This window comes from Gossypium arboreum, chromosome 9 (genome assembly GCF_025698485.1).
Source record: "Gossypium arboreum isolate Shixiya-1 chromosome 9, ASM2569848v2, whole genome shotgun sequence".
Lineage (NCBI taxonomy): Eukaryota > Viridiplantae > Streptophyta > Magnoliopsida > Malvales > Malvaceae > Gossypium > Gossypium arboreum.
In genome coordinates, this window is record NC_069078.1 from 51,500,362 (window position 1) to 51,515,675 (window position 15,314).

Here is a 15,314-nt window from a genome sequence, read left to right on the forward strand (position 1 = left end):
TGCAAAATTTTTTAGCCACTTTTGGAGGTCTCTATGGAGTAAACTCAAAACTAAATTACTATTCTCAACAACCTGTCATCCTCAAACAGATGGACAAACTGAAGTGGTCAACCGAGTTCTTTCCACACTATTACGAGCTATCATTCGAAAGAATTTGAAATCACGAGAAGATTGTTTGCCCCATATCGAATTTGCCTATAATAGATCTACCCATACAACAACCAAACATTCACCTTTTGAAGTGGTCTATGGGTTTAATCCAATAACTCCTTTAGATTTAATTCCTTTACCTAATAACCAATTCATTCACTCTGATGCTAGAAAAAAGGCAGATTACGTGAAGAGACTACATCAAAGGGTGCGAGCTAATATAGAGGCGAGGACCGAGTCCTATGTGCAACGAGCACATAAGGGACGAAAGAGAATTTTGTTCAAACCAGGTGATTGGGTTTGGGTCCATATGCGCAAAGAGTGATTCCCAGCCCAACAGAGGTCCAAGTTACTACCTCGAGGCAATGGACCTTTCCAAGTCCTTGAACGCATCAATGAGAATTCGTATAAACTTGATTTACTAGGTGAATACAACATAAGTGCTAGTTTTAACGTTTCAGATCTGTCCTTTTTTTATGCAGATTTCGACTTGAGGACAAGTCGCTTTAAAGAATATGGGAATGATGTAAGCACGCCCAGGGATTCAACAGCTTCGAACCAAGATCTTATCGAGATTCTGAAAGGCCTAATGACCCGAGCACGAGCTAGGCGACTTCAAGAAGTTGTTTCAGCTTTATTTGCTCGAATTTGGGGTGAACTTAATATCCATGTCAATGAGGAAGCTCAGACTAGCTCCTAAAAGAATCCATGCACCCTTATGCAAGCCGAATTCAGCTCCTTTCCAGCTACCCGAGCTCAACTCAACTCCAATCAGCTCACTTGAGCTTGTTTCAACTCGTTTGAGATCAATTCAGTTTCTTTCAGCTCATATTTTAAATCATTAAAATAAATTTAATGTTTTTTTTATCTTCATTTAGTTTATTACAGCTCATGACCGAATATCCCAACTCAAGTCAGCTCATTAAATTGTTTTCACTCATTTGAGCTTGCCGAATTTAATATGTTAGCTAGTCTTTAATTAATTGTGTCCAAATTAGTTAGCTTGTTATTTAAGTTGTCTAGTTGCTGTTTTAAATATGTCCAGACGAATATACATTTGAATTAATGTGTTCATGAATGTTGTAGGTGCTGTCGAATGTAGAAGAGCATTTAAAGCTAGATGCATGCACGGCTTGGTTCAACGCTTGGAAGGATTCATGTACGACCAGGTTAAAGGCTTAAAAGGATTCATGCATGACTTGTTACATGCATTTTGTGCTGATTGTTGGTTTCCCTAAACACCTATTCGGCCAAAGAGTAGCTGCATAATTAAGTTCCAAGATTATTTCAAGAATGATTTAGTTGCAGTGGATGACAAGTTACAACGTATGGGAGAATGCATCCATAACTTGCTACATGAATTGTTTGCTGCCCAATTGACTTCCCTAGGTGTTTATTCGGCCAAAAGACACTTCTTGAATGCCCCATTCATTCCATGGCCAAATTTAGACAAGCCATTGAGCTTCCATACATTCATCATCATCCAAGTCAATTTCCAAATACATGAAGTGCCCATTGGAATTACATTCAGCTGAATTTAGACCTAGCCTATTAATGAATATTTTATAGATTATTTTAGCACATTCATGACTGAATTACTTAGTTCTTAAGCTAGACATCTTTGTCCATTCAGCTATCACATATTAGGCTATAAATAGTCTGTTTATTTCTTTGTAAAAGGACTTCTTGACAATTTGATTAATGAAACTTTGTTTTTGTGAGGTCACTTCCTCTCATATCTCATACAAGTTTCGAAGACTTATCTAGTTGTGCTAGTGGCGTCTATTGAGCTTGTTTTAGAACTTATCACCGTATTGGTGTGGCGTTCTCCTATCCAGCTATTTCATCCTTCACCTTAAACAATATAGGAACCGGGGTGACACTCCTTAGTGTTGAATCGCTCCTGACGTTTAAGTTCGTTTTTCCATCTCCATACTCCTTATTTCTCTTGTTATCCTAAACTGAACCATCCACATATCATTTATCCTTGCTTTCTAGCTAAACCTATCATCCTATTAGCCCTCTTGAACCCCATCTTGCTATCATCAAGCCTACTAAGCCAATTCCAACAATTACACCATTCTTGCGAACAACTCTTCTCGAAGACGATCGGGCACTACGTGAATTCGACTCCAACTTTTTGAGCCGAATCACTTCAATGAATCTCGTTTACGAATTCACATATTCGTTGCATATTGTATAGTGTAAATAATTTTTATATCAAGTAATCAGAAGTCATATAATTTCATTGAGATTTAGCGCTTATAACGTGCTCAACAAGCATACGCTTTGAATAATTCAGACTCTTTAAATGTTTCTTCAACATGTTTAGAATATTTTCCAACATGCTTTCAAGGTTTTCTTTTGCAAATAAACCCTTCTCTGTGGCTATAAAATGACTCTCACATACCAAGCTTCATCATCTCTCAATCATATAATTTTTCTCCAATCCTTTTCATTTTTTCACTATAAATTATCTCTCAGTCTTAAAAATTTGGGCCGCTAAAAATATTTGGTTTATATTCGAGGTATTCTTGAGTCGTCGATGATGCAATATCGTTTCGAGCCACACACATTTCATATATCATGTCGATATGTGATCATTGCCTTCGAAGTTTATCCTAGGGAAGTTAGTTATAGGGTGATTTTGCTTTCTCTGGTCAATGGTGGAAGTCAACGTGGAGGTTTAATCGACGGTCGTTATGCGGTAATAGATCGAGGTATAACGAGGGAGTCAGTTGACGATCGTTACGAGGACACAAGCTTAATCTTTTCGAATACCTAAAATGATGCCTTATAAATATCATACAGAAGTTTGAAGGCATATTCATACAGAAAAAAATATGGAGCTTTTAGCTATAATCGGTGTAATTTTTTTCTCTATTTCCAAGCAATCAGTACCTTGAACCTTCCTTCTTATTCGAAGGCCAACACCATCGTGGACGCAAGAAGACTCTCAAGCAAGGAGCGGCTGTTATGATGCAGTAAAGATGATGCTCCTTTCGGAGCGATAACAGTTGTCGTTATTACACAACCCATTAATAACTACAATCACTGCCGCGTCGACCCAAGTTTGACCTCTACTGTGCTGGAACTTCTGTTCTCCTCTTGAGAGCCCTCTTGTGTCCACCTTGGTGTCAACCTTTGACCAAGAATAAAAGGTTAAAGATACCAACTACTTGGAAATAAAGAAAAAAATTACATTAATTACACCAAAAGTCCCCAAAGTTTTTTCGTATGATTATAGTTTCAATATTATGTATGGTATATATAGGGCATTATTTACCAATATCCAAAAAGCTTGAAATCCAGACCGCGTAACGACCCCACCTGGCCTCCTAATTATACTCGAATCTGTGACCGTATCACGACCGCCAACTGGGACCTTCACTTTAACTTCGACCTCTGATCGTATCAAGCCATGTCGCCCCCAAAACCTAATTTCCTCATGATGGATTTCTTAGGTGATGGTCCTATCTCGCCTTGACATTGAAATGTATGTATACTAAGGCACGTTATCACATCCCAACCCCCAAAATTTATATGTATTTTATAAAGTTATAACAAAAAAAAATTATATTATTTAAATCTTAAAAATTCTAAAGTTATAGCCACAAAGTATATTATAAAAATTATTTGCATGTTATAAAAGTGTTATAAAATACTCATTTATAAAAAAATGACCAAAAATAATATACTTATTTATAGAAAAATATTATAATTTTTCATAGCTTATTTCTAAAGTTATGATAAAAATTATATTAATAAAAGTTATTGGACACTTTATAAATTTTTAAATGTTATACATTATGAATTTTATATTATTTTAATCTTATTTTGTGTATAATAAAAGGGATATAACTAAGTATAAGTTTTTCTTCAAATTGAGTTTGTTTAAGTTTTTATAATTAAAACTGTGAACTCAAATATTATGTGATAAATGCTAGTTATTTAATCGTGAGGATATGATACCATTTAAGATAATAGAACTAGACATAAATACAAGAGACAGCTCACAAACTTTTTAATTTGAGATATTCAAAGCTTTGTAATGTGATTGGGAGGACATTTGTTATTCTATAAATAATTTCACATATTAACAACATCATCTTGATATAACATTAAAAAAAAAGGATGGATTATACTAGCATTTTGCATAGTTTATAACTTCATTCATAGATGAACTTAGGGCGATCCATACTTTAAAGAGTACATGAAAGAAAGAGATCTTGATAATACTGATTCAACAAATTCAAATGATGAACTCAATTAAAGATCAAAGGATAATGATAAAGAGTATATGTTAAACGTTAATGAGGAAGCTCAGACTAGCTCCTAAAAGAATCCATGCACCCTTATGCAAGCCGAATTCAGCTCCTTTCCAGCTACCCGAGCTCAACTCAACTCCAATCAGCTCACTTGAGCTTGTTTCAACTCGTTTGAGATCAATTCAGTTTCTTTCAGCTCATATTTTAAATCATTAAAATAAATTTAATGTTTTTTTTATCTTCATTTAGTTTATTACAGCTCATGACCGAATATCCCAACTCAAGTCAGCTCATTAAATTGTTTTCACTCATTTGAGCTTGTCAATTTAATATGTTAGCTAGTCTTTAATTAATTGTGTCCAAATTAGTTAGCTTGTTATTTAAGTTGTCTAGTTGTTGTTTTAAATATGTCCGCATTTAATATACATTTGAATTAATGTGTTCATGAATGTTGTAGGTGCTGTCGAATGTAGAAGAGCATTTAAAGCTAGATGCATGCACGGCTTGGTTCAACGCTTGGAAGGATTCATGTACGACCAGGTTAAAGGCTTAAAAGGATTCATGCATGACTTGTTACATGCATTTTGTGCTGATTGTTGGTTTCCCTAAACACCTATTCGGCCAAAGAGTAGCTGCATAATTAAGTTCCAAGATTATTTCAAGAATGATTTAGTTGCAGGGACAGCAAGTTACAACGTATGGGAGAATGCATCCATAACTTGCTACATGAATTGTTTGCTGCCCAATTGACTTCCCTAGGTGTTTATTCGGCCAAAAGACACTTCTTGAATGCCCCATTCATTCCATGGCCAAATTTAGACAAGCCATTGAGCTTCCATACATTCATCATCATCCAAGTCAATTTCCAAATACATGAAGCTGCCCATTGGAATTACATTCAGCCGAATTTAGACCTAGCCTATTAATGAATATTTTATAGATTATTTTAGCACATTCATGACTGAATTACTTAGTTCTTAAGCTAGACATCTTTGTCCATTCAGCTATCACATATTAGGCTATAAATAGTCTGTTTATTTCTTTGTAAAAGGACTTCTTGACAATTTGATTAATGAAACTTTGTTTTTGTGAGGTCACTTCCTCTCATATCTCATACAAGTTTCGAAGACTTATCTAGTTGTGCTAGTGGCGTCTATTGAGCTTGTTTTAGAACTTATCACCGTATTGGTGTGGCGTTCTCCTATCCAGCTATTTCATCCTTCACCTTAAACAATATAGGAACCGGGGTGACACTCCTTAGTGTTGAATCGCTCCTGACGTTTAAGTTCGTTTTTCCATCTCCATACTCCTTATTTCTCTTGTTATCCTAAACTGAACCATCCACATATCATTTATCCTTGCTTTCCTAGCTAAACCTATCATCCTATTAGCCCTCTTGAACCCCATCTTGCTATCATCAAGCCTACTAAGCCAATTCCAACAATTACACCATTCTTGCGAACAACTCTTCTCGAAGACGATCGGGCACTACGTGAATTGACTCAACTTTTGAGCCGAATCACTTCAATGAATCTCGCTTATTTAATTCACATATTCGCTGCATATTGTATAGTGTAAATAATTTTTATATCAAGTAATCGAAGTCATATAATTTCATTGAGATTTAGCGCTTATAACGTGCTCAACAAGCATACGCTTTGAATAATTCAGACTTTTAAATGTTTCTTCAACATGTTTAGAATATTTTCCAACATGCTTTCAAGGTTTTCTTTTGCAAATAAACCCTTCTCTGTGGCTATAAAATGACTCTCACATACCAAGCTTCATCATCTCTCAATCATATAATTTTTCTCCAATCCTTTTCATTTTTTCACTATAAATTATCTCTCAGTCTTAAAAATTTGGGCCGCTAAAAATATTTGGTTTATATTCGAGGTATTCTTGAGTCGTCGATGATGCAATATCGTTTCGAGCCACACACATTTCATATATCATGTCGATATGTGATCATTGCCTTCGAAGTTTATCCTAGGGAAGTTAGTTATAGGGTGATTTTGCTTTCTCTGGTCAATGGTGGAAGTCAACGTGGAGGCCTTAATCGACGGTCGTTATGCGGTAATAGATCGAGGTATAACGAGGGAGTCAGTTGACGATCGTTACGAGGACACAAGCTTAATCTTTTCGAATACCTAAAATGATGCCTTATAAATATCATACAGAAGTTTGAAGGCATATTCATACAGAAAAAAATATGGAGCTTTTAGCTATAATCGGTGTAATTTTTTTCTCTATTTCCAAGCAATCAGTACCTTGAACCTTCCTTCTTATTCGAAGGCCAACACCATCGTGGACGCAAGAAGACTCTCAAGCAAGGAGCGGCTGTTATGATGCAAGAAGATGATGCTCCTTTCGAGCGATAACAGCTTGTCGTTATTACACAACCCATTAATAACTACAATCACCGCGCGTCGACCCAAGTTTGACCTCATTGGCTGGAACTTCGTTCTCCTCTTGAGAGCCCTCTTGTGTCCACCTTGGTGTCAACCTTTGACCAAGAATAAAAGGTTAAAGATACCAACTACTTGGAAATAAAGAAAAAAATTACATTAATTACACCAAAAGTCCCCAAAGTTTTTTCGTATGATTATAGTTTCAATATTATGTATGGTATATATAGGGCATTATTTACCAATATCCAAAAGCTTGAAATCCATCACAGAATTAACCCCACCGGCCTCCTAATTATACTCGAATCGTGGACCGTATCACGACCGCCAACCTGGACCTTCACTTTAACTTCGACCTCCGATCGTATCAAGCCATGTCGCCCCCAAAACCTAATTTCCTCATGATGGATTTCTTAGGTGATGGTCCTATCTCGCCTTGACATTGAAATGTATGTATACTAAGGCACGTTATCACATCCCAACCCCCAAAATTTATATGTATTTTATAAAGTTATAACAAAAAAAAATTATATTATTTAAATCTTAAAAATTCTAAAGTTATAGCCACAAAGTATATTATAAAAAATTATTTGCATGTTATAAAAGTGTTATAAAATACTCATTTATAAAAAAATGACCAAAAATAATATACTTATTTATAGAAAAATATTATAATTTTTTCATAGCTTATTTCTAAAGTTATGATAAAAATTATATTAATAAAAGTTATTGGACACTTTATAAATTTTTAAATGTTATACATTATGAATTTTATATTATTTTAATCTTATTTTGTGTATAATAAAAGGGATATAACTAAGTATAAGTTTTTCTTCAAATTGAGTTTGTTTAAGTTTTATAATTAAAACTGTGAACTCAAATATTATGTGATAAATGCTAGTTATTTAATCGTGAGGATATGATACCATTTAAGATAATAGAACTAGACATAAATACAAGAGACAGCTCACAAACTTTTTAATTTGAGATATTCAAAGCTTTGTAATGTGATTGGGAGGACATTTGTTATTCTATAAATAATTTCACATATTAACAACATCATCTTGATATAACATTAAAAAAAAAGGATGGATTATACTAGCATTTTGCATAGTTTATAACTTCATTCATAGATGAACTTAGGCGATCCATACTTTAAAGAGTACATGAAAGAAAGAGATCTTGATAATACTGATTCAACAAATTCAAATGATGAACTCAATTAAAGATCAAAGGATAATGATAAAGAGTATATGTTAAACGTTAAAGAGGAAATAACCTAACAAAAATAAAATGCTAGAGCAATTAAATAAAATTGAATGTGATGTAACCATATTATCAACTACCTTCTTGAATTAATATATTGCATATGGTGATTTCTTTTTATCTTTTAATACTTATTTAGAAAAATTTTAACGTATTGATAATTTATTATAATAATTAATATTTAAAATATATAAATAATGTAACTATGTAATTACAATTTGTATTATTAAACATGACATTAAAAATAATGATATAATTACACTCTGTCAGCCAAACATGTCTAGAGTATTACAATTCATTGTAATTACAAGAAGGGTAAAGTACACCAATAGTCACTTAACTTTGATTTCAATAACAAAACAATCATTCAATTTTCAACTTAGTCACCCAACTTTTAAAAAATAAAAAATCAATCACTAATATTATTGAAAAATTATAAATCAGTCACCCACTAATATTTTTCGTTACAGGTCTAACAGGATAAGTGACATAACCAATTAACTTGCCACGTTGGACATGAGGAACAGAATAGTCTTCTTCTTCTCCTCTCCTTCTTCATCTAACCATCAAAAGTAAAAAAATTAACAAACAAAACCTATGGCATTTTTAAGGTCACTAATAATTGCCACTGCCATAGCCACTATCGTTGCTCTGCCTGCTGCCTTTGTTTTTTCTTCTTCTTCTTTCTCCTCCTCCTCATCCTCTTCTCACAATTCTTCTCGTTTCCCCAAGCAAGCAACAACTTAATTTCTTTTTCATTTACGCTCAACAGTCCTTTCTATTTAATCCCCATTATTTTTCTCTTCTTTTTTTGATTTTTGATTTTTCATTTTAATTTCCCTCCCTTCCCAAACCTTATTAATCAGTAAAATTGAAAAAAAAAAAAAACAGAAACCCAACCAGCCGTTGCAATAGTGGTGAAAGTGAAACCTGAATTCTAAAATCAATCCCTTCTTTCTTTTTCTTTTTTTTTTTTTTGTGTGTTCTATATATAGAATAATGTTATTTGGTAGAGTTTAATTTTGAAGTTGAAGTTTTGGGTTTTATTAAGAAAAAACTGGAAAAGTTTTTGAGTTGGCAAAACCAAAGCAAACTCCACTTCTACTTACTTTCTCCATTTCTTTAAAAACTGTAAACTTTAGAGGAAACTCAAGCAAGAAGATTCAACAATGAGACAATCTCTCCAATTATTGTCAGACAATCTCTCCAATTATTGTCTTCCTTGTAAGTCTATGACTTCTGGTAAAAATGTCGGTTACTGTTCTTTTTGTATAAGTTTGGTCTGTATATGTATTTTTTTTAATGTTTATTATCTAACAACAAAAGTTCTCAATTCATTGGAAATGGCTAAAATAATGAAATGAAGATGGGATCTACAAATTTTCTTTTATTAGAAAAATAAAATTGAATGTTTGTTGTAGCCATTGCTAGAGGTATTGTCTTCTGTTTCATTTCCGGTAATGATCAGTATCTAAGAGTGAGGGATTAGACGTCATCTCCATCTCTTCTCCTACTCTTCTTCTTCTTCTATTGCCCAATTAGAGTTCTTATATTGGGTTGTTTAAATGACAACATAAATTCCAACATGGCCAGTTTAATGTTAGGTCAATTTGTCATTAAGTCCGTAACGAAAAATGATTACTAAAACTAATTTATTATTTTTTAAAAGTTACGTGATTGAGTTGAAAGTTGAATGATTGTTAGGGTACTTAAACCTAACAGGAAAATATAATTACTACTCTAATAATTACATTTTCATCCAATAGCTATATGATGTCCAAATATACCCTAAAAATTTTTCTTAATGAAACAAAACACAACATAAATATAACATAAATATAATCTGAGTCTAGTTTTACTTAGGCCAAGAGTAATATTCAAGTAAAGCCCTTCTAATAATAACTAAGATTTAAACTTGATCCAAATGCTTTGAGAAAAATCAATGTTCACTTCTTTCAATCATTTGTTGGTAAAATATTTATATTTTATATTATAAAATATTTATAAATTGTAATATATATTTATTTTAATATATTAATATAAATGTTTTAATAATATATTAAGAATATTATTTAAATTTTAAAATCATTATGGTTAAAATTTATTACTAAAATAAATTTGTAATATTAAATAATTTAATAAAATAATAAATTGTATTAATTATATTATTAAATACAAATAATAAATACGTATGTATAGTAATATTGAACACTATAATATTTTATTTTAATATTTTTAAAAATAATATTAAATATTTATTATTAATATAATAATGTTAGGTTGAATTCAATTTTATATAAAAATAAAATTATGAATAAATAAAGTCTTTTCCAAAAAATCAACCTATACTTTTCAAAAAATAACTTCATTTATAAGAAAAAATTCTCTTATATTCTATTACTATGTAAGCCATTTTTCATTTACCAAATTATTTACTATAAAACAAACATAAATTGCAAAGAAAAAAATATTTTCATAAGTTATTTTCCACACACCTTAAATTCAAACATATTTTTCATTAATTTAGAAATAAAATATTTATTTTGTATTATAAAAATTTAAAAAGTAATTAAAAGTAAAATTTAATTTTAAATAATTACAATTTATTAACCATTACCCTAAAACCAAAGCAAACCAAATGCAATAAAAGCCAAATAGATATCATGATAAGAACTACAATATCTGTACTCAACAAATATATAGTCTTCATAATTGTAAAATTTTGCACTTAATCCCTAAGATATTATCTGCTTTGTAAAATTTAGAATCTGGTTGTTGAAGTGTTGAATCGATCACATCAGCTTTCAGTTTGACCAACTTGTTCTAGTCAATTGAATAAATTATTAAAAGAATAAAATAGAAAAAGTTGAATTCATCGATCCAATCTGTTATTTCACATTTGATACTCCGACTAATTCCCAATCTAGTCTGGTTTTGAAAACAGGGCATAATAGGCACCTCACATGCTTAAATCTCTACATGTATATCATAATTGATCATCAATGTTTTTCAATATGAGATAGAAGAGTTGCAACAACTATTTGCACGATAGAAGAAAAACTCCAAACCGTATTTCTACATCTAGATCAGTTATACATATTGACAGAAAACAGGAATTAAGATTCCATTCATAATAACCAAAATTAGAAACTTTGATGAACATATATCATAGCAGTTAGCATGAGTTAAGTTTAGAACTTACTGCAACAAGGACTAGTATCAATGCCAGTCTACTATTCCACCAAAGGTTGTGGAGCCAACCCCTTCCCATACTTCGCCATAGCCAACTTCCTCGCTGTCCACGCCTTCCATGTCACAGTCCCACCACCCACTACCATTTGCATCTGCCACCATGGTAACAAAACATTCAAATTTCTTACTTTTACTATCAAACAACAACCAAAGCTTACGCCTTTTTCATCATTTTGAAGTATTTTCACCGTTTTCTTTTTCTTTTTTTCAAATTCTGTTAGGCATAAATTAAGTCCGAATAGTATAGGTATAAGAGATGACTAACTCAACAGAAATTTGAGAAATTAGAGCATTAACTATTACTTACAGTGATTATAATGGGGCTTTGGTTTCTTGTTGCTTGTAGAACACTCCTTTCTTCCACTTTTCTTTATGTTTTGTGGATCATCATCACCTTCCTCTCCCAGGACTAGAAAAGACTTCCGTGTTCTTTGTTCATCTACTCCTGATAATCCACACAAAGTCAACCAAAATTTTATAACTCCTTATGTAAATCAAATTCTAAACAGTTAACAGTTATGTCAAATTCATCAAATTTCCTATATGGCAATAAGAGATGTTGCAAGCAGGGTGTAACTGAGTGGTGCTGAGCTCTAGCTATAAGAAGTGGAGCTCAAATTTGACTCAGAATTCGAGGCTCAGATACTTTATTCCAACTCCTCAAAATTCAAACTTGATTTGGGATAAATTTGAACTAGTTATTTATTTAATAAATAAGGAGCTAGATTCTCGTACTTGACTTTAAGTTCAAGTATTTGTGCTTCAACTCGAATTTGATATAAAACTTTCAAAAAATAATTTCGAAGCTACTCAAATCAAGTATCAAAATACTCATTCAGTTGCTCAAACTACTCAATCTTGAGTCAGTAGAATTAGAAAAAATTTCAAGTTGGAAATTGAATAACTTCCAAACATACTTACAACCAAACTGAAAACAGAAATCTATGAAGGTTGATAACTCATCATCACATATTTCCACTTGATTCGAACTCTTTATTTTCCTTTAAAATATTTTGTCCAACATTTTTATTAAACACATATTCAAACGTTCATGTACATATGAAAAACTTCAAAGAAATGAATCATACTCAAGTGAAAACACATGTAGATATCTAACACCAACCTTCGAGTCTAAATGATAAAATTAACACATCATTTTTAAGTGACATCTGAAGCTAATTAACACATCTTTTTTTATTACTTGCAACCTATTCTTTGCAAATGTAAAGCATAGTTTTTCATATTAAGGTTTCTCGCTAAAAAAAACAAGAAAAAGTAGAACACACAGCATTGAATACCTTCAAACGGATTCCGTCTTTTTCTTGAATTTTCTTCTTCGCCAACAACGCTTGAACTTAATACAGTATCTATTTTCTCAGAGTTATCTTGCTTGAACTGCTCAAAAACAACTTTATTAAGACCATCAATTTTCTCTTCTTTCTTCCTTTCGTTCTGCTTGTCAATAGATTTCCCTTCATTTGAAGATAATAGCGATGAAAAAGGCCTTGATTTCTCCTACCAAAATTTGGGGTATTGTTATAAAATTCAAAAGAAACAAAAACCATTTTCTGGGTAACTAAAATGGTGAAAAATTACCTGAACAGTTTTGGGAATACCAGAATTTCTGGGTAGCTTTTGATTTAGAAAATCTGATAATGATATAAGCTTCTTCGAATCTTTGCAACGCAAATCTTTCTGTACTTCCTTGGAACTAAATTCGTAAACAATTTTTTACCCCCCAAAACAAACAGAAAATTAGAATGGAACTCTAAAAACGAAAGAGAGAAGAGAGATAGGATTGATTCGAGTTTTGCTTACGAATGGGAAGGACGTGAGAGAAACGATGAAGCAATAGAATACTGTCCAAAACCCCTAGTCGGAGTTTGCTTTGAATTCATTCTTCTTTTTCCCCTACTATTGTGCTTCAATTTTTTATTTTTATTTAATTTGATCTGTATGTTTTTTCGATTTTCTCTTTCTGGGTTTTGGCGCCAAATGTTTTTGAAATTTTCCAGTTGTTTCTGCACTCGCGGTAAAAACACTAGTAGAAGGAGTTAGAAATAATAACCACTGTTTCAACAAAGTTTACTATTCAACCTAATTAAATCCAATTATTTAATTAAAATATGCTGTCTTTAGGATGTTCAGAATTAACCGATCGAATCATTCTAGTTCGGTTAATCAATTTAATTTGGTCGGAAGTCAGTTAACATTTTTTAGAATTTTGCTTAACGGTTAATTCCGTTTGAAATTGAATAATTAATCTAATTAACCGAACTTAATAAATAATATTATATATTATATGTATTAGGCTATTACTAATTTGGTTAACTGAAATATTTCGCTCGATTAATTTTTAAAAAATTTGGTTTAGTTAACAATTAAAGAATTAAAAAAAATTCTTAATACTAATTCGGTTCAGTTAATCATTTGAACACCCCTAACTGTCCTTATACTTTTGTTACAATTTTAAAACGTTAAAAAAATATTTAAAAATTATAATTTAATCATTTAATACTTTCTATTAAATTTTACTTACTGACGCCAGAATTTGTCGAATGCCCCCCATGTTAAATAACCAAAAATTAAAAAAGTTTTAGTAGCTTTGGAAAAAAAATAATGCTCTCAACTTTGCAAAATTCCGATAACGATGGGTAGGGAGTCGCTCACCCCGACAATCATCGAAATACCAAAAAAGTAAGGTTTAAAGTGAACGGTGTTGAGGAAGACACTTCTATGGCTGTGGATCACGAACCACAACCAAGTATGACATGGAAAGAAAAATTGTTGGGGGGCCATGGTGCTGCTTCTGAATCTGTTCGTGATGGGCCTTCTGCAGATAATGAGAATGAATTCGAACTACTTGAAGGGGACGTCAATATGTCAATCATTGATGGGATTCCTGCTATCGATTTTTTGGATCGTGTAAAGGAAATCTTCTTCAAAGAAATGGAGTTGACTATCATTGTTAAGCTTCTAGGACGAAATATCGGTTACAACGCACTTCATAATTGAATCCTTTTCCTTTGGAATCCTGCAAATACTATTAAGATAATGTATATTGCTAATGGATATTTTTTGGTGAAATTTCAGGATCCTAATGACTATAACAGAATTTTATCTCAGGGTCCGTGGACAGTTTATGGTCAGTATCTGACCGTACAACCATGGACTAAACATTTCAGCCCCTTGCAACCTTACCCGAGTGTTGTGATAGCGTGGATACGATTGCCTAATCTCCTGAGATATCTTTATAAACGGAAGATCATCGAAGCCATCGAGGGCCTCATTGGGAAGGTGGTTAAACTGGATGTGCAGACTGACAATCAGATGAGGGGTCGGTTTGCTAGGTTAACTGTGTATCTTAATCTTAATAGACCGTTGATTTCACAGGTCCTTGTTGACGGAATTGCTCAATGTGTTGAATACGAAGCCCTCCCGACCGTGTGCTTCGCTTGTGACAAGTATGGTCACGTAAAGGAGATGTGTAATTCGGCTGTGTCAAGCCAAAACCTCACGGGACTAGCGAACAAGACAGACAAACCTCATGCCGATCTAACGACCGTGGCGGAGTACTCTACTCTGGTGGACAGCATAGATGGGGAAAAATCATTCCGTTAACAGAGAGAAGGGCCCAGAATTTAGGCTGTGGATGTTGGTAGAGAAGAAGGCTTCACGGCGAGGAAAGAGAGATTCCACGATGGGGATTTCGGTGAGGCAAGCTAAATACCCATCTAGGTCTAGATTCGCAGCGCTATTAGTGGGAGAAGACTCAATCACGAAATCTGGGCAGTATTTGATCATGGAATTGAGTCAGGATTCAAACATTAAATCTGGACAGTCAGCTGAAGGATTTTTAGGGATTTCTTTAAATGGTGTTTCAGCTGCAAAATTAAAGAAATTAGACTCCAATGGCATTAAAGAAGTCAATAATTATTTTATGGCTACAGGCCAAAGGAAAAGCAAGAGT

The 15,314-nt window shown here is 32.7% G+C and overlaps 1 protein-coding gene across 1 annotated transcript; it reads right to left on the reverse strand.

The window, feature by feature from the left end:
• Positions 1-11,056: 11,056 nt before the first annotated feature.
• Positions 11,057-13,307, reverse strand: LOC108456318 (uncharacterized). Its single transcript, XM_017754918.2, has 5 exons — positions 13,163-13,307; positions 12,941-13,055; positions 12,643-12,859; positions 11,652-11,789; positions 11,057-11,436 (listed from the first exon to the last, which is right to left on the reverse strand). The coding sequence occupies exons 1-5, from the start codon at positions 13,240-13,242 to the stop codon at positions 11,312-11,314; spliced, it is 675 nt and encodes a 224-aa protein (XP_017610407.1). The 5' UTR covers positions 13,243-13,307; the 3' UTR covers positions 11,057-11,311.
• Positions 13,308-15,314: the final 2,007 nt, after the last annotated feature.

What these genes read in the sequence shown, in the direction of transcription:
- LOC108456318 (XM_017754918.2), bottom strand. Translation starts at nt 13,242, where the DNA reads ATGAATTCAAAGCAAACTCCGACTAGGGGTTTTGGACAGTATTCTATT. An exon ending in CTCTCACGTCCTTCCCATTC is followed by an intron (nt 13,056 to 13,162) that starts GTAAGCAAAACT and finishes TTACGAATTTAG; the next exon opens with TTCCAAGGAAGTACAGAAAG. An exon ending in GTATTCCCAAAACTGTTCAG is followed by an intron (nt 12,860 to 12,940) that starts GTAATTTTTCAC and finishes AAATTTTGGTAG; the next exon opens with GAGAAATCAAGGCCTTTTTC.